General features: G+C 34.9%; 1 protein-coding gene across 5 annotated transcripts in view; it reads right to left on the bottom strand.

Moving 5' to 3' along the window:
* Positions 1-20,865, bottom strand: part of PHKA1 (phosphorylase kinase regulatory subunit alpha 1) — a 158,884-nt gene that overhangs the window by 30,761 nt on the left and 107,258 nt on the right. For 3 of the 5 annotated variants that reach the window (XM_066356844.1, XM_066356845.1, XM_066356846.1), the window contains 6 exons: positions 15,971-16,049; positions 13,276-13,442; positions 10,723-10,899; positions 9,105-9,196; positions 2,651-2,790; positions 72-228 (listed from right to left, as the gene is read on the bottom strand). In XM_066356844.1, the coding sequence (XP_066212941.1) occupies positions 72-228; positions 2,651-2,790; positions 9,105-9,196; positions 10,723-10,899; positions 13,276-13,442; positions 15,971-16,049 (812 nt within the window). The remainder of the gene's footprint in view (positions 1-71; positions 229-2,650; positions 2,791-9,104; positions 9,197-10,722; positions 10,900-13,275; positions 13,443-15,970; positions 16,050-20,865) is intronic. The other 2 variants (XM_066356847.1, XM_066356848.1) reach the window with 1 other exon arrangement.

Below are 20,865 nucleotides of genomic sequence, written 5' to 3'. Positions count from 1 at the left end.
AACCAATTATGGAACCAATTTTTAAAAAGCCCGCTATTTAGATTTGGTGTAAATTTAAGAATTTACAGTACCTCATCTAGTGCTTCCACCTTCTTCCTTAAGATTCCAGAGATGTACCGGATCAGGCCCCAGTGACGAATTTCTCCAACTTTGCCATAGAGTTCAGTAAGCAGCTCTCTGACTGTTGCACTTCCTTCATCATACAATTCAGTTTCCCAGTCAGGTCCTCTGGAATGTCAAAGACAAGCCTATATTAATTGTAAGTAAAGCTTTCAGCAACAATCTTTTATTTCAGTGTTATAATGGATATGCTTGTTTTTGATAGGTCTCTCTGAATAGGAAATGAGTGTTATTATTTACCAAGAGTCCTTATATTAGTAGTCAGCCCTGGAAATCAAATACTTAGACAAGAATAACTCTTAGTCTCAGCTGTGTTTGGACAAAATGCATTCTTTTACCCTCTTCATGGGCTTCAATAGTGCCGAAGATAAGGTCAAAGATTTAACTATTGAAATTTCAGAAAGTAGCCACTCAGGGAACTAATGAAGAAATAAGAAGGATGTGTGGTGATTTTTAAAGGATATATATATATTATTGTTATTGTAAAAATTACTGTAACACAAATCAGCTGTGAAGTACCATAAAAGATACATAAAGCACTATGGAATTAGGAATTTAATATGATAAAGGTAGATTATTTGTTAAATAATGTTAAGACAATCAAATAGCCACCTAAAAAAAAAAACTAGCTGGTTCTATGCCAGAATTCCAAATGTATAAAAGATTTTAAAATAAATGTACTAGAAAATATATGGGAGAACTATTTTACAACTTTGGAAGAGGACATTGTAACTATGAACCAGAAGCCATAAAAGAAAAGACTGATACATTTATATACATAGAACAACACCATTCTTATTGTACATGCCACTGTAAGCAAAGTCGAGAGCACATTTCAAAGTGATAAAAACATATTCCAAAATTTGATAACACTACACTGGTGAAGGTTTGGGAAATACTAAAAATTAGAGCAGAAGTAAATGAAATGGATAAAAAAAAAACTATACAAAAAATTAATACAACAAAGAGCTGGTTCTTTGAAAAGATTAATACATTGACAAACCACTGGCCAGACTCACCAAGAAAAAAAGGGAAGGAATTCATATAAACAAAATCCGAAATGAAAGAAGAGAAATTACCACAGACATCATAGATATACAAAGGATCATAGTAGAATATTATGAAAGATTATATGCTACCAAATTCAACAACCTAGAGGAAATGGATAAATTCCTAGAACTATACAATCTTCCTAGACTGAGTCACAAAGAAGTGGAAAACCTAAATAGACCTATAAGCAGGGAGGAAATAGAAACAACTATCAAAAACGTACCTGAAAACAAAAGTCCAGGACCAGATGGCTACACTAGTGAATTCTACCAAACAGTCAAAAAAGATTTAGTACCTATACTTCTCAAAGTCTTCCAAAAAATAGAAGAAAGAACAATAATCCCTAACACATTTTATGAGGCCAACATAACCCTCATACCAAAACCTGGCAAGGACAACACAAAAAAAGAAAACTACAGGTTAATATCTCTAATGAACACAGATGCAAAAATCCTAAACAAAATCCTAGCAAATCAAATATAACAACACATTTTAAAAAATACATCATGATTGCCTCTTGACCTTTTGGCTAAGATAAAGTATAGTAAAAATACATCATGATCAAGTGGGATTCATTCCAGGAGCAGAGGGATGGTTGAACTTACAGAACTCGATCAACATAATACACCAGATCAACAAAACAAAAAACAAAAATAATATGATTCTATCAATAGATGCCAAAAAGGCATTTGCTAAGATACAACATCCCTTTATGTTTAGAACAGTCAATAAAATGGAAATAGAAGGAAAGTACCTCAACATAATAAAGCCCATGTATGACAAACCATCAGCTAATATCATTTTAAATGGTAAAAACTGAAGGCTTTTCCTCTGAAATCAGAAACATGACAATATTGCCTATTCTCTCCACCCTTATTCAACGTAGTTTTTGGGATATTGAAGAGGCAGAATGGACGTCCCCCCATTTGGTTTGGATGTTGAGACTGAATATGTCATACACACATACCCAAAGGTGTGAAATGATGTAGGGAAGGATGTAAGGAGAGTAGAATTCAATCTCGGACTACTGAGTTTAAGGTACCCAGATCTATGGTACCTAACAGGGCGCTTTGACACATAGCAAACACTCAAAAGTGTTAGTTTCTTTTCCATGTAAGCCACGTTATCTTAGTTCTTTAGAGTTAAGAATATATTTATCAGTAGATTTTACCAAATAATGAAGGTTTAAAATAACCATAATAATGATAATAATAGTTATAATTTATTGGTCACTATGTACAAGAGATTGTATTAGAGACTTTGCAGATCTTATATCTTGTTTAATCTTTGCAACAATTCTATGAGGTAGGTATAATTCAACCTTTATAAATGAGGACAATTGAGGCTTTGAAGTTACAAAGTAGGTAGGTTGGTCAACTGTATTCAAATACAGATTAGTGAGACTCCAAATCTGTGCTGTATTTACTACATTATTATTTCTCTATATATGAACATTAGATTGATGATATCTATCACTTACTTCGTAGTATACAGCATGTAGAGGATATCAGCTTGCTCCTGGAAGCTAGAGGTCTCCTTTAACTGTAAAACCAGTGCTTTGAAGTCCACCTCCCCAGACTGATTTCTAGGAAAATGCATTTCTACATGAACCGAAGGAACCTTTAGATTGAAAAAGGATAAAAAATATTAAGTCCACAAGTGCTCAACTTAAATAATGCCCTAGAGTGATGATATTTTCATTTCTGCAATTTTTCCATAAGAATGCTATTAATTTTGATGAAAAGTTAACCCAAAACAATGAAACCTTCAAGATCTATAATACAGCAATGTAGTTCTCATAAAGCCTGCTAGAAAAACTTGTCCATTTAAAAAGAGAACTGAAAAGGTGATATATCTTCACCAGGGTAGCATTTTGCCTTCCATCAGTTACTATCAGAAACCATAATGGCTAGTTCTATTATTTTCCATAAAGACAGCAGTTTTGCAAAAAGCTGATAGAGGAAGATGGCAGTGAAGTAGGAAGATGCACAAACTCCCAGCTCTTACCACAAAACTGGAATACAAATAATTTTAGGAGCAGTCAGCGTGAAAAACCAACTCTGGACTACAAGAACAGCTCTCAAAAACCAAAGAGCAAAGAAGAAGCCACAACAAACCTGGTAGGGAGCGCCTGAATATCCCCTACTTACAGGAAAGAAGGGGAGGTGAGGCTGAGAGCCCAGAGGGGCTCTCACTCCAGGAAAAAGAGCAGAAAATACTGCTCACAGCCACTTGCCTGGCGACCAGGGAGCAAGGTGTGTTGAAAGGACCAGCTTGTCTTCCAAGAAGAAAGGGGAGAGAGAGGAACAGATAGTGAGGGGCAGAGGAATGCAGGGGATGACCTAAAAAGCTGACTCACCCAGTGCTGCAGGTAGCCATAGCTGGGGGAGGGACTGATCCTTCCACAAAACAAAAGATTAAAGTGCTTCCAGATCACAGATCTCCAGACATCTCTCCAGTTGCAATCAGAACAACAAAACACAGCTGAAAACAAGAAGTGGGGAGGAGGGGCAGTAACTCAGATCTCCATGGAGATCTGAGATACACCTCCCCCTACTGAAGCTGAGAAAACACCCTGCACCCAGAGAGATTAACTGGTAGAAGAGGCCTTCAAAGTCTCAGGTTACACCCACTGCATTCCTGGATACAGTTTGAAGAAAGCCCCCTGCTGAGATCAGTAAACAAGACTTATCACCTGTTAAGAAAACAAACAAATCAAGACTCCAAATTGGCCCAAATTCGAAAGTAAATTACAAATAATAGCTGATGCTAACCCAAGAAGACCTAGAAATAACACAATTGAAAACTGGAGGCAGACAACACCAAGCCTAGACTCAACCAGCTCTACAAACAAAACACCCAAACACACAGACATAATGAGAAGACAAAGAAGTGCAATCCAAATGAAACTACAAGAGAAACCTTCAGGAGATGAACTGAGTGATATGGAAATAACCAAACTTCCAGAGGCGGAGTTCAAAATGATTGTAAGGATGTTTAGGGATTTTAGAACAACAATGGATGGTCACTATGAACACATAAATAAAAAAATAGCACATATAAAAAAGGATATTGAAATATTAAAAAAGAATCAGTCGGAGATGACAAATACAATATCAGAAATGAACACCACAATGGAAGGAATTAAAAACAGGATACATAGACCAGAGGATCAAATCAGCGAGTTAGAGAACAACTGGAATGAAGGCATGAAAGCTGAGGAAAAAAAAGAAAAGAGACTAAAAATGTCTGAGGAAACTCTTAGAGAGCTCTGTGACAACATGAAGAGAAATAACATCCACATCATAGGGACTCCTGAAGAAGAAGAGAAAGAACAAGGGATAGAGACTTTGTTCAATCATATCATAGCTGAAAACTTCCCTCAATTAAGGCAGGAGAAACCCTCACAAGTTCAAGAAGCACAGACAACTCAATTAAACAGAAACCCAAAGAAACCTACACCAAGACACATCATAATTAAAATACCAAAGCTAAGTGATAAAGAGAAAATATCAAAAGCTGCAAGAGAAAAAAAAGCTATTACTTACAAAGGAGCCCCCATAAGGATGACATCTGACTTCTCAACAGAAACACTTGAGGCCAGAAGGGAATGGCAAGAAATATTCAAAGTAATGCAGAACAAGAACCTACAACCAAGACTACTTTCTCCAGCAAGGCTATCAATTAAAATTGAAGGAGAAATAAAAAGCTTCCTAGACAGAAAAAAAACTCAAGGAATTCATTACAACCTAATCAAGGATGCAAGAAATGCTAAGGGGCTATGGTAAACAGATCAAAGTGGGAAAAGAATATAGCAAAAAAGAAATACAGCTTTAAAGAAAAAAATGGCAATAAACAATTACATATCAATAATAACCTTAAATGTAAATGGCTTAAATGATCCAATCAATAGACATAGGGTAGCTGCATGGATAAGAAAACAGGACCCATACATATGCTGTCTACAAGAGACACACCTTAAAAAAAAAAGATGCACATAGACTGAAGATAAAAGGATGAAAAAAAATATTTCACGCAATAGAAATGAAAAAAAAGCTGGGGTAGCAATACTTATATCAGACAAAATGAACTTTAAAACAAAGACTATAGTAAGAGATAAAGAAGGTGACTACATAATGATAAAGGGAGCAATCCAACAGGAAGATATAACCATTATAAATATCTATGCACCTAATATAGGAGCACCTAAATATATAAAGCAGACTTTGATGGATAAAAAGGGCAAGATCAACAGCAATACTATAATAGTAGGGGATTTCAATATCCCACTAACATCACTAGATAGATCCTCAAGAAAGAAAATTAACAAAGAAACAGCAGACTTAAAGGACACACTAGATCAACTCAATTTAATAGATATCTTCAGAACCTGTTACCCTAAAGCAACAGAATATACATTCTTTTCAAGTGCTCATGGTACATTCTCTAGGATGGACATGTTAGGGCACAATAGTGGTCTCAACAAACTTAAGAAGATTGAAATCATAACAAGCACTTTCCCTGATCACAATGGCATGAAACTAGAAATCAACCACAACAGAAAAGCTCAAAAACTCTCAAACACATGGAAACTAAATAGCAGGTTGTTAACGAATAGATTAAGAATTAGATCAAAGAAGAAATAAAAAATTCCTAGGAACGAACGATAACGAGCATACATCAACTCGAAACTTATGGGACACAGCAAAAGCAGTACTGAGAGGGAAGTTCATAGCATTAGAAGCATACCTCAAGAAGCTAGAAAAACCTCAAATAAACAACTTGACCCTGCATCTAAAAGAACTAGAAAAAGAACAGCAAGTAAAGCCCAAATGTAGGAGAAGGAAGGAAATAATAAACATCAGAGCAGAAATAAATGACATAGAGTTTAAAGAAACAATACAAAGGATTAATGAAACCAGGAGCTGGTTCTTTGAAAAGGTAAACAAGATCGATGAACCTTAACCAGTCCCACCAAGAAAAAAAGAGAGAGGACTCAAATAAATAAAATTAGAAATGAGAGTGGAGAAATAACAACTGACACAACAGAAATACAAAATATTGTAAGAAAATATTATTAAGAACTGTATGCCAAAAAGCTAGACAACATAGATGAAATGGACAAATTCCTTGAAACATATAACTTCCATAAATTAATCTGTAAGAATCAGAAAACATAAACAGACCAATTACAACAAATGAGATTGAAACAGTTATCAAAAAACTTCCAAAAAATAAAAGTCCTGGGCCTGGTGGCTTCACAAGTGAATTCAACCAAATATTCAAAGAACAACTAACTCCTATCCTTCTCAAGCTATTTCAAAAAATTCAAGAGGAAGGAAGACTTCCAAGCTCCTTTTATGAGGCTAGTATAATTCTGATTCCAAAACCAGGCAAAGATAACACAAAGAAAGAAAATTATAGGCCAATATCCCTGATAAATTTAGATGCTAAAATCCTGAACAAAATATTACCAAACTAGATCCAACAATATATGGAAAAAATCATACACCATGATCAAGTGGGATTTATTCTGGGGAGGCAAGGCTGGTACAATATTCACAAATCAATCAATGTGATTCATCACATAAACAAAAGGAAGGAGAAAAACCACATGATAATTTCAATAGATGCAGAAAAAGCATTTGATAAAATCCAGCACCCATTCATGATCAAAACTCTCAGCAAAGTGGGAATACAGGGAACATACCTCAACATGATAAAGGCCATCTATGACAAACCCACAGCCAACATCATACTCAATGGGCAAATATTAAAAGCAATCCCCTTAAGATCAGGAATAAGGCAGGGGCGCCCCCATTTACCACTCTTATTCAACATAGTTCTAGAAGTCTTAGCCATAGCAATCAGACAAGAAAATTAAATAAAAGGCATCCAAATTGGAAAAAAAGAAGTAAAACTATCATTATTTGCAGATGATATGATATTATATATAGAAAAGCCTAAAGTCTCAGTCAAAAGACTACTAGACCTGATAAATGAATTCAGCAAAGTGGCAGGATATAAAATTAATATTTAGAAATCAGAGGCACTTTTATACACTAACAATGAACTGTCAGAAAGAGAATTTAAGAAAGCAATCCCCTTTACCATTGCAACCAAAAAAATAAAGTACCTAGGAATAAATTTAACCAGGGAAATTAAAGACTTGTACTCGGAAAATTATAAAACATTGATAAAAGAAATCAGGGAAGATACAAACAAGTGGAGGTATATACTGTGCTCATGGTTAGGAAGAATAAACATCATTAAAATATCTATATTACCCAAAGCAATTTATAAATTCAATGCAATACCAATTAAAATACCAATGACTTACTTCAAAGATATAGAATACATATTCCAAAAATTTATATGGAACCAAAAGAGAACACAAATACCCTCAGCAATCTTGAAAAGGAAGAATAAAGTTCACTTCCTGATATCACACTTCCTGATATCAAGTTATACTACAAGGCCATTGTACTCAAAACAGCCTGGTACTGGCATAAGAACAGGCATATAGATCAATGGAACAGAACTGAGAACCCAGAAATAAACCCACACTTTTATGGACAACTGATATTTGACAAAGGAGGTAAGACCATACATTGGAGTAAAGACAGCCTCTTCAACAAATGGTGTTGGGAAAATTGGATAGCTACCTGCAAAAAAATGAAACTAGACCACCAACTTACACCATTCACAAAAATAAACTCAAAATGGATAAAAGACTTAAATGTAAGCCGTAAAACCATAAGCATCTTAGAAGAAAACATAGGCAGTAAGCTCTCCGACATCTCTTGCAGCATTATATTTGCCGATTTATCTCCACGGGCAAGTGAAATAAAAGACAGGATAAACAAATGGGACTATATAAAACTTAAAAGCTTCTGCACAGCTAAAGACAATAAGAACAGAATAAAAAGACAGACTACAGAATGGGAGAATATATTTGACAATACATCTGATAAGGGGTTAATAACCAAAATTTATAAAGAACTTGTAAAACTTAATACCAGAAGGACAAACAATCCAATCAAGAAATGGGCAAAAGAAATGAATAGATACTTCTCCAAAGAGGACATACAGATGGCCAATAGACATATGAAAAAATGCTCAATATCACTAATCACTAGAGAAATGTAAATTAAAACCACAATGAGATATCACCTCACACCAGTCAGAATGGAGCTCATCAACAAAACAACACAGAATAAGTGCTGGCGAGGATGTGGAGAAAAGTGAACCCTCTGCACTGCTGGTGGGAATGCAGATTTATGCAGCCACTGTGGAAAACAGTATGGAGATTCCTCAAGAAATTAAAAAATCAAACTGCCTTTTGACCCAGCTATCCCACTTTTAGGAATATACCTCAAGAACACCATAGAACTGTTTGAAAAGAAGAAATGCACCTTCACGTTTATGGCAGCATTGTTCACAACAGTGAAGATCTGGAAACAGCCCAAGTGTCCGTCAGAGGACAAGTGGATTAAAAAGCTTTGGTACATATATACTATGGAATACTAGTCAGCCATAAGAAATGATGACATCGGATCATTTACAATAACATGGATGGACCTTGGTAACATTATACGGAGTAAAATAAGTAAATCAGAAAAAACTAAGAATTATATGAATCCATACATAGATGGGATATAAAAATGAGACTCAGAGAAATGGACAAGAATGGGATGGTAACCTTGGGCAAGGAAGGAGAGAGAAGGGCTGGGGGGAGGGGAGGGCACAAAGAAAACCAGATAGAAGGTAACAGAAGACAATTTGACTTTGGGTGAGGGGTATGCAGCATAATCAAATGTCAAAATAATCTGGAGATGTTTTCTCTCAACATATGTACCCTGATTTATCAATGTCACTGCATTAAATTTAATTTAAAAAAAAAGCTGATAGAAATACCTCATGTGCAAGTTTACCTGATCCTTTTGTGGAGGGTGAGGTGAGTCAAGTAAGTTGAATGAAGGCCGGGAAGCTTGAACTATCTTTGTAGGAAGATACCTATGAACATCTGCAAAAGGTTGACATTTATGATAAAGGTTAGATAATTCAGGAAAGGTTGTGTCACAGAAGACATATTCCACTACAAATACTACTGAAAAAGAATAGTGGTCATGGAGAGGTGAATTGTAACATTGTTAAAAAATGAGAACTCAGTTGATGTCAATAATGGAATTACATGTGGTCAGTTCGTTATGAAGTTTATCCTTTCTGGGTAACATTAAAGAAAAGAAATATAAGTATCAGATAATTTAAAGAATGTTCAATCAATCAAGAAACATTTTTGAATGGAATGTCTAAAATTGTAGCATCAGCTGATATAAAAGTCTAAAAATGTAATCAATACCAAAATGGTACTATCACTGATATTCTGATAGAATACCACATATCACAGAAAGGACACTGTTACATTTTATATTCTCTTGACATTCCTAGGAGAGAACAGATAAATGGATGATCTTATCTAGGGAATCAAAAAGTGTCATGGACTATAAGTAAGAATCAATCCATTGTTGAAATACTTACCATAATTTCTAAAGAGAGACGCTTTCATCATTTTCACCATTTTACAGATACAGAAATAAAGATACAGAGCTCAAATAACTGTGCAAGCAAGTAAGTAGGAGAGCTGGAAATGCAGCTCAAGTTTCCTGATTCATAATCTGAAAGTATAACTTAAGAAAGTTTATTTCTTCACATAAGCCCTTTGTCAAGGAAGCTTACTTGAAGGGAACGCTAAGCTTTTCCCTATTCTAAATGTCAAATGACTCTCCAATGTTCATTTTAATATCTTTGGTTAGTAAGAATCAATCAAATTTTAGACAATAAGAGCATGCACCTCAATCATTCTCATCATCTGTAAATGTTAACATTTAGGCCCTCCAAGTATGGCCAAGGATCCCTTCTGTCCCTTCACATGTAGCTACCTAGAGGCACTGAACACTCTTGTGGATCACAACTACTCCTGGCAATGTGTCACAGAAGACATATTCCACTACAAATACTACTGAAAAAGAATAGTGGTCATGGAGAGGTGAATTGTAACATTGTTAAAGAATGAGAACTGTAGTTGACAAAAACAGATCTACACTCCTAGAACCACTGACTATAAAAGTCACAGCTTGCCTAAGGGAATGAAATGGAGCTTACTTAAGGTAGAATGGCTCCTTCTCCATTTAAAGGCACTCTTCTAATAGTTTGCAATTTCTCTTTAAATAAAATTTTTCCCAAAGGAAAAAATACTCACCACCATTTTAATACTTTGATGTTAAAACTGAGTATGTTCTATGTCTCTTCTCACTATGTAACTGGTTTAACCAGACTATATAGCACTATCCACAGCAAAACTATACCCAGTTCATTAGCTTTACAAGTATTTGAGTGTCTAATATGTTCTAAGTACTGTCCAAGGTGCTGAGGATAAAGCAGTAAACAAAACAAAGTTCCTGCTTACACTGTGATAAACATACCACCCCACTCCATTCCAGGCTTCACATCATCCTGTGCCTGACTCCAGTGAGTTCTGGCATTACTCACTCTGTACATGCAGCTCCGTGGCCTTGGTCACCAAGGACATTAAATCACAGGTTGTTTGCACAGTAGCTCGGAACTGATCTAGTCTTCCCTTCTGTGAGGTAGGGGCTAGTTTAGGATGGGGAGCAGTGTGTGCCAAAAGGTGATCTAAATAACGAGCAACTTCATCACCACAGTGAGCTGCAAGATTGTGGGGTAGGGTAAAAAGAGAAAAATGAGCATTTAGTTACTTCACAATTTAACCCACCAAAAAGAATGACTGGATCCTGTGACTACCACTATAGCACCAAAAGTATTGATAGGTTGTTCTAGCTCATGGTGTGTGTGTGTGTGTGTGTGTGTGTGTGTGTGTGTGTGTGTGTGTAATCATTATATAACCTTGTATCTTTACCATTTAAAAACTATGGCCATTTACCAGGACCCACTTGTTCTTCAACTTTCCTGAGACAATTTTAGGGCCACTGGAAGCAGTATGAGGTTAATATAAGACAAATGGTGCAAACATTTCATATGCAAGCATATGATAATAGTGGTGGTAACAGTGATGGTAGAGGAGGAGCAGAATAGAGCCCTTTCCGTCTCACTGCTATGATAAGACTTTTTGTGAGGAAGGGCAAAAATCTTTCACTACATATTGAGCCTAGCTGAAAACAGATTCTACAAATGGCAAGCTACAACTGCTAACAATTAGCATTGGTGTTGAAAGAACTACTGGCCACACATTTCTCTTTATAGCCACCTCATTCATTTATTGACCAAATACTATGTACCAGGTGGTATACTAGGTGCTGACATTTCAGTGGTGAAGAAGATAGAAATGGTCCCTATCCTCTTGGGCTCCCTTTCTTCCACATACCTTCTACAATATTATCTCTGGCTATGGATAATGGAAACAAAAATATACATACACCCAGTGGATGCTTAACATTTAATACTTTACATGAACATTCACAACATTTACAATTGGAAAAAATGGAGTGTTTCAATTGATACTTAAGTCTACTAAGTCAGTCATGCATCATCTGGTTTTTTTATCATCTTCGGTGTTCTCTTAAATGTCTTTCTGTGCTCTGATGAGACTAATGTGAATTAGCAAAACTGTAAGAATAAAACTCATACTCCATGACATCCTAATGACAAATATTATAACCTTGAATACAACCCCGAGGGAAGGAGTATAAAGAATACGGACTTGAAACTAATACAAGTAATATAATATTGTATACAAATTATACTTTAAAAAAGAATATGGAGAGAAGCACTCTCTCCATGGAAGAGTTGGCAAGCAATAGATACATCCATTGTGAAACCTCCCATGAGTAAATCCAGAGAGGAAAGTTAACCCAGACTGCATAATATCAGGCTAAGTAACACATATCACTAAAAATACATGTTTTAGACAATCTAGGAGGAGTGCTACAAATGAAATTCACAATCACCAATGGAATAACAAACACCCTCAATATATGATTATTCTTGTCTGGTTTTCAAAATAATTCAGCTTATGCCAAGATAGATCTCACAACTTTTGTTATTATTGATAATAGGAAATAACCTTATATTTAATGCACTTTTCCAACAAAGAAATTCACACTATTTTATATATTACAAAAACAAATAGAGAGTGAATTAAATGGTACTTCAGTGAGTAAATGCTGAGTCCAAACAAGAAAATGGTCCCTACTACTAACATGTTGGTCTATTGTATGAGATTATGCCTGCTACCCATCAAGGAAAGCTAACTTATTTATTTATTTTCTTTTCTCCAACATGCCATTCTGAGGATAAAGAAATTGGCTGCCTTAATATATAGGCTAACAGTTAACTACCCAGACAATGAAAGCAGGCAAACCATGTTTTAGATAGCTAGAAGAATAATTTGTTCCTATTATCCTTTTTCCTTTGGGAATCAAGCATTGTAATGCTTGTCCTACCTAGGTCAGTATTTTAATACTCTAAGGTACTTCTCAGCCATTTTTAATATATTCCCCCATGGTTTTTTCTCACTATATTATCTTAGTATTTCTAACAGTCAATTAGACTTCGTTATGCTTTATTTGTCTTGTGTGTAATAGAAAAGCAACACATATGCCAAATTCATTTTTTTTTCAAACTATGCAGACCTCCCAGGAGATTCTGAAGTTCCCATATAATATTATATATAAAAAGCACTCTAACTAAATTTCATATTTTATGTTCTAACATCAAAAGGAGTAGTATATATGTATAGTTTTCCTATTATATACTTAATTAAATATCTCACTCATCACACTGTTTCCTGTCATTTTGAAATCACCAGCCATGTTATATGCTCATCAGAGAAATCTTCCCTAACCTGACTTAGTAAGGGACAGTCCAACTCCATACCCCACAATCACAACAGGGATATTAGTCCAGAAACCAAAGGTAAGTAGAAGGATGAAAAGTGAAGCCAAACAAAAAGTACATGTATTAAATAGGCATGAGACTGCTGGTAGTAAGAAATATTAAGAAGGATACTAAACAATACTTGTATTCTTGTCCAGCAAGGCCTGTGCCTTTATGAATCCTCCTTACCATTACTGGTTGGATCATAGTCATTCATCCAGTCACAAGATTCCAGCTCACTATAGTTGTCATTGTAATCTTCACTGTACAGTTTACTTTCAGGTCCAGGGTCCATGAAGCTCAAATGTGTGCAGCAAGATGTTGTCAAAAACTCTGACAATTTACCTGTTTGAATCCTGACAATTAGACAGTAAATAGAAAACAAGAAATTAGAAAATATACTTTTTAAAACAACACAATTTAGTGAAAAAGCCTACCCAGAATGTTTTGTTGGGGGATCACTAATGTTTATACATTAGTACAAACTTTGCAAAAGTGAAATTTTACTTTCCTCTTGGCATGGTGTATTGTAGGTTAGGGTACTATGTTAATAAAAACTACAATTATGGGTTCATGATCCACCAGCAGTTTTTCTTTCTTTCCCTGCTATGTGGCTATGTTGATAACTATGCAAAACATGGCTAAAATTTCTATTGGCTACCAGAGAAGGTAGGATGAAATGAAGAAAAATCATCACATATCAATAACATCATTCTTAAAAATACTCAGAAAGACCATTTCGAAAATAAAAGATGGTATTTTAAATTTTTATTAATTATAATAGATTGTAAGCCATATCCTCCCCTACTTATAAAGCCAATTGCAAAGTCCAAAGGGAAACTCAGTAGCACTGATTTTCTAAAGAAGCCAGTTGGAAGGGGTTCCCAATGCCTAGATATTATATAATTTGAACACTAAAATAAATTATGACAGGACTGGAGCATGAAACAATAAACAAAATAAAAATCCATGCATCTATGCTGACACTAAAACTATAAAATAGAAGGGAGTAGGGGAAAGCTATTTTTTAAACAGAAAGGTTCCAAATATTAAATGTATGCAGAATGATCGAAACACAAAACCATCATTTTATGACTCCGCTAATAATAACTGATTCATCAATGTAACCTAAGACTATTTAGTAAAAAATCTATTAGACAAAGGATATAGAAAAACCTGACAGATAACACTTCAACCAAATTGAGAGAGATTTTTCAAAATAACTGATCTTCTTTTTTACAAAACTGTAATGAAAACAGTCATAAAAGATTAACAAAATACCAGGGAACTGTTCTACATTTAAAAACATCAAGGATATATAATAATAACTAAATGTCAATGGGTGATCTTTGATTGGACTCTGGAGTGGGTGCAGGGGGGGAGCTATGGGAAAATATTATTGGGACAAATGGGTAATTTTGAATATGAGCTCTATATTAAACAATAGTTTTGTATTAGTAATAAGTTTTCTGAGTGTTATGATAACATTGCAGTTATGTATGAGAATACTCTTTTTCTTAGAAGATAGAAACTGAGTATTTAGCATACAAGAGTTATGTTTCTGACTAACTCTCACAGAGTTCAGCAAAAAAAGGTGTGTGTATATGTGTGTGTGCATGCACATATGTATGTGAGAGAGGGAGGAGGGTAGGAAAGAAGAGAGTAAGGGAGGAGTGGAAGGAAGGAGGACAGAAAGATTTTCAATATAAATTCTTTAGCATGAAATTTTTCCAAAATTAAGACATAGGAAAAAAAGGAAAACCAACCAGAATTGAAAAGTTCAGTGATTTTATTTTATTTTATTTATTATTATTATTATTATTTTTTAGTGAGAGATAGAGGAGAGACAGGGAGAGAGACAAGAAGCTTCAACTCATAGTTGTGTCACTTTGGTTGTTCACTGATAGCTTCTCATGTGTACCTGGTGGGGGTTGGGGTGGGCTCCAGACAGGCCAGTGACCCCTTGCTCAAGTCAGCGATCTTTGGGCTCAGGCCAGCTACCACGAGATCATGTCCACGATCCCATGGTAAAACTGGCAACCCTGTATTCAAGCTGGAAAGCCTATGCTCAAGCCAGATGAGCCCACATTCAAGCCAGTGACCTCAGGGTTTCAACCTGGGACCGCAGTGTTACAGGTTGACATTCCATCCACTGTACCAGCACCAGTCAGGCAAGAAGCTCTTTTTTAAAAAAAAAAATAAGTTTTCAGGTGTACCATTCTACAACCTTGACCAGCATCACCCCAATAAAAAAAATAAAGAAAATACATAAAATAAATGAAAAATAAAATATAAAGAATAAGTTTTCTTGTCCACTGAATTGTTAAGATCTAGGCAAAGATCTGAGTGAGAAAAAAATCAAATGCTTCTCTATAAAATTAAATTTCATCATTCCATTTATCAAACACGAGCTTCCCTGAATAGGATAAAATTTTTGTTAAAGACACATAGAAAGAATATCATGCTAAGTGAAATAAGACAGAAAGAATTAAGAACCATATTATTTCACTTACAAGAGGGATATAAAAATGAAAACAAGTGAACAAATAAGAAAAACAAAACAAAATCTTTTAGACATGGACAACAGTATGGTGGTTACCAGAGTGAAAGGGGGGTTGGGAGGTAGAAAAGGGTAAAGCATACAAATATATGGTGACAGAAGAAGATTTGACTTTGGGGTGTAGACACACAATGCAAGATACAGATCATGTATCATAGAATTGTAAACTTGAAATCTACATAATCTTGGTCACCAATGTCACCCCAATAAATTTAATATAAAAAAGATGCAGCTACAAAAAAAAAAGATACACAGAAAGATATAACAAGTCTACAATTACTGTACCGAGCTTCCAAATTTCATTTCACTAAAGAGGTCACTTACCTTGCACCACCAAAATAGCCATCCTGCATTTTTCGGAGTGCTGCCAGGATACTTGAATTCAAGCTGGTTCCATCTTCATCTTGAAGAGAATTTTACAAGAATTGTTGTGGTTTTAACTTTTAAATAAGGGAAATTTTTCAATTATTTCAAACCAACAGTCTGGTGAAGATGGTACAAATAAATACTGCTCATTGACTACTGTATTGCAACAACTCAGCTGAAAGCCAACAATACTTCAGAATGGGCAAATGGTAAGGGATGATGACCAATACACAGAGTTTCTCAAAGACATTATTTTATTTATCATATTTAATATATTTAGCAGAGAACCAAGCCAATGGCAGAACACTTGGTTACTGAATGCTGACAATAATTACAACAGCAACCATCTGTTGAATGTTATAAGCCAAACACTGTGCTGAATATTTTATATAATATGCCATCTAATGAGCCTTGGATTGTGTTAAAAAATAATCAGAAGGCTAACAATGATCTGACTTTACGTTAGGAGGTCATATTATATATATTCTTTCCAGATCCAACTTTTTCTAACTTATCCTTTGTAAAAGCTAAAAATTACTCCACAGCAGATATTTAGACTGTATTATAAGAAATACAGTGATAAAGATCATTGTACCTACATCTATATGCACGTATGCTATTATCTCCTTAGGGGAAATATTTACAGGTAGAACTGTTAGGAAAAAGGGAACACTCACAAAACATTTTATAGAGATTGCCAAATTGCCCACCAAAAAATTTGAGTCAATTCTATTTCCATTATCAGTATAGAAAGTGACTTTTTTTTACACCTTTAACAACAATCAACATTAATAATCTTTTTAATCTTTATCTAATATGTTTTAAAAGACAGTTTTAATTTTATAATTTTGTTATTAGTAAGATTGAGCATGCTTTCATGCATATACTGGCTATATTTCTATTTCTTTTATGAATTGCCTGTTCATGTCCTTTCCCCATGTTTCTATTTAAGTAGTTTATCTTTTTTTAAATTGACTTTAAAGGTCTCCATATTTACATTTTGTGCATATTACCCTTTTTTTCATATTTTTGGAAAATCCTTTACCTACTTTATTGTTTTTCTCTATCATTTTTTTTGTATTCTTCTGAAGTAAGAAACAGGGGAGGCAGAGAGACTCTCACATGTGCCCGACCGGGATCCACCCGACATGCCCACCAGGGGGCGATGCTCTGCCTATCTGGGGCATTGCTCTGTTACATTCGGAGCCATTCTAGCACCTGAAGCAGAGGCCATGGAGCCGTCGGCCGTGCCCAGGCCAACTTTGCTCCAGTGGAGCCTTGGCTGTGGGAGGGGAAGAGACAGATAGAGAAGAAGGAGGGGGGGTGGAGAAGCAGATGGGCACTTCTCCTGTGTGCCTTGGCCTGGAATCGAACCCGGGACTTCCACATGCTGGGCTGGCACTCTACCACTGAGCAATCTGGCTAGGGCCTACTTTATTGTCTTTCAAACTCAACCACAGTTTGTTTTTGTATAAAATATTTATTTAAATTTTCATGTTTTTAAAGTTTGTTAATTTTTCCTTTTTGTGCTTAACAAGGAACAACATTCTTTAGTCCAAGATAAAAAAATATTCTCCCATATTTTCTTCTAATACTTTTATAGATTTCTTTGCTTAGCTTTTTAATATATTTAGAATTTAATTTTGTATAAAATGTAAAGTAGCAGGCCTAAATAAATGATTTCCACAAATGTATTTATGTATGCATGTACGTATATATGTATATATGTATGTATTTATTTTGCTTTGACAGTAATCCCCCTTATCTGTGGAAAATATGTTCCAAGATCTCAACTGATACATATATAGTATCAAACCCTACATGTACTGTTTTTTTCCTATACACACACATCTATGATAAATTTTAATTTATAAATTATGCATAGTATGAGATTAACAATAACTAATAATAAAATAAAACAAAACTATGGACTGTAATAAAAGTTATGTGAATTGCAGTCTCTCTCTCTTTCAAAATATCTGATAAGCACAACAGTTACTAAGTAACTAAGTAGTGGGTTGTATATACAGTATGGATGCATTGGACAAAGGAATGATTCATGTCCCAGGCAAGTTGGGGACTACTATACATGGACTGCTATCAGATCAGTATTTTAATCTTGATGGATCTATATTCTTTTATTGTATTTAGTTTTTTAAAAGTCTGGGTATTCTCATACATTTCTCTTCCATAAGAAGTTTAGGCCCTGGTTATTTTGCTCAGTGGATAGAGTGTCAGCTGGTATGAGAACGTGCTACATTTGATCTCCACTCAAGGCATATATGAGAAGTGACCATTTGCTTCTCCCACTCTCTCTCCCAACTCTTTCTTCCCCTCTCATAGCCAGTGCCTCGATTGGTTCGAATGTCAGCCCCAGGCACTGAGGATAACTCTGTTGGTCTGAGCACCTCAGTCACAGGCACTAAAAAAATAAGTATATCAGAAAAAAACAGGAACTACATTATTCCATACGTAGGTGGGACATAAAAGTGAGACTGAGAGACATTGATAAGAGTGTGGTGGTTACGGGGGGAGGGAGGGGAGAGAGAGGGAAAGGGGGAGGGGGAGGGGCACAAAGAAAACTAGATAGAAGGTGACAGAGGACAATCTGACTTTGGGTGATAGGCATACAACATAATTGAACGACAAGATAACCTGGACATGTTATCTTTGAATATATGTATCCTGATTTATTGATGTCACCCCATTAAAAAAATAAAATTATTAAAAAAAATAGCAAGCATTGGCCTCAAATGGGGGTTGCCGGGTGGATCCCAGTTGAGGCACATGTGGGGTCTGCCTCACTATCTCTCCTCCTCTCACCAAAAAAGAATTAGATTTAGCTTGTTCATACAAATTTGTATTTTTATTTGATTTGAAACTTCACTGAATTGATAGATTAATTTAATGAAAATAAATATCTTCTCAATATTCACTATTTCCATTAAGCAACATGGTTGTTTTTCTCTCTAGCAATTAAAATAATTTATACTCTTCTTTAGCTTTTTAATTTTATTGTATATTTTATGCATAATTTACATTACATTTATTTTTATATTATTTACTTTTCTAGAAAATTTGTCAATTCTATCTAGATTTACAAATTGTAATTGGTATTCTTTTATAATTTCTATAGTCTCTTCTATTTCTGTTGGATATTCCCTTTCTCACTCCTAATGTTTTCATTATCTGCTTTTTTCCTCTTTACTCTGAAGTCTACTTTACCAGATATTAACCTAACCACTTCTGAATTTTAAAAATTAATTTTTCATGGTATATCTTTTCCCATTCTTTTCATCTCAGCTTACCTATATTGTTATATATGAAGTGAATTTCATAAAGACAACATACATGTGGGTCATTTTTTTTAAGTGAGAGAAGAGGAAATAGAGAGACTCCCACATGTGCCCCAACCGGGATCCACATGGCAACTCCCATCTGGGTCCCATGCTCGAATCAACCAAGATATCCCTAGCACCTGAGGCCAACACTCAGACTAACTGAGCTATCCACAGTGTCCAGGCTAATGCTTGAACCAACTGAGCCACTGGCTGTGAGAGGGGAAGAGAGGAAGCAAATGGGGAGAAGGAGGAAGAGAGAAGCAAATGGTCGCTTCTCATGTGTGCCCTGACCGGGTATCAATCCTGTGACATCTGTATGCTGGACCAACACTCTATCCACTAAGTCAACTGGCCAGGGCCAGTGAGTCATATTTTAACCTACTCTGCCCATTTCAGTCTTTTGATTGCTGCACTTAAATTTTCATTTACAGTTAATATAATTATTTATATGTTACAGTTATGTCTGACATTTTACTTATTGTTTCTCTTTGTTCCTCTGTTCTTCATTTATCCATTTCCTTTTTCCTGCCTTCTAAAACACACACAAGAATTTCATTTTGAGTTACTTAAGTGTTTTCATGACATATTTTAACATAACTGTATAATAATCCATGATGGAGTTGTCTAATTAAAAAATTATTGAAGTATAGTTGGCACACCATATTATATTAGTTTCAAGTCTGCAACATAGTGATTCAACATTTATATACAGTCGTCCCTCACCATATCGTGGTTTACATTTTGTGGCCTCATTGTATTGCAAATTTTTAAATTGTATATATATATATAATATATATATATAATATATATATTATATATATATATAATTTCGTATCGCAGATTTTTCACTATATCGCTGGATTTTGCAGTATATAGGTATTTTTATATATTTATTATTTTAATTATTTTTGCAGTAAAATAAGCATTTTCTAGCCTAAAAATTAAAAATATAAAAAATATTAAAAATATTAATTAAAACATATAAAAAGAATATTAAGTCGAAATAAAGCCTTAAAATATATATAAATAGTAAAATAAATATAAGGTCGCTACTTCGTGTATTTTCACCTATTGTGGGGAGGGTCTGGAACCTAAGCCCCATGATAGATGAAGGACCACTGTATGTTACAATGTTATCACCTTCTCTCACTGTGCAGTTATTATGACATTATTGGCTATATTCCCTGTTCTGTAAACTACATCCTAGCAGCTTATTTTATAACTGGAAGTTTGTACCTTTTATTCCTCCTACCCATACCTCCACTCCCCTCCTTTTTGTAAATCATCTGTTTGTTCTATGTATCTGTGAGTTTGTTTCTCATTTATCTATAGTCTTTTTAACTCTTTATCCTTGTTTAAATTTCTAAGTGGTTACTCAAGGAATTACATTATACATACAACTGCATTATATGTACATCACTGTCTACTAGTATCAACATTTTACCAGTTAGTGTTGTCTAGAAACATTACCTCCCTTTCAGTCCCTTACTTTCATCCATTTATAATATAACT

This window comes from Saccopteryx leptura, chromosome X (genome assembly GCF_036850995.1).
Source record: "Saccopteryx leptura isolate mSacLep1 chromosome X, mSacLep1_pri_phased_curated, whole genome shotgun sequence".
Classification (NCBI taxonomy): domain Eukaryota; kingdom Metazoa; phylum Chordata; class Mammalia; order Chiroptera; family Emballonuridae; genus Saccopteryx; species Saccopteryx leptura.
Note: the sequence above shows the minus strand (reverse complement) of the source record. Positions and strands in the feature narration are given on the sequence as shown.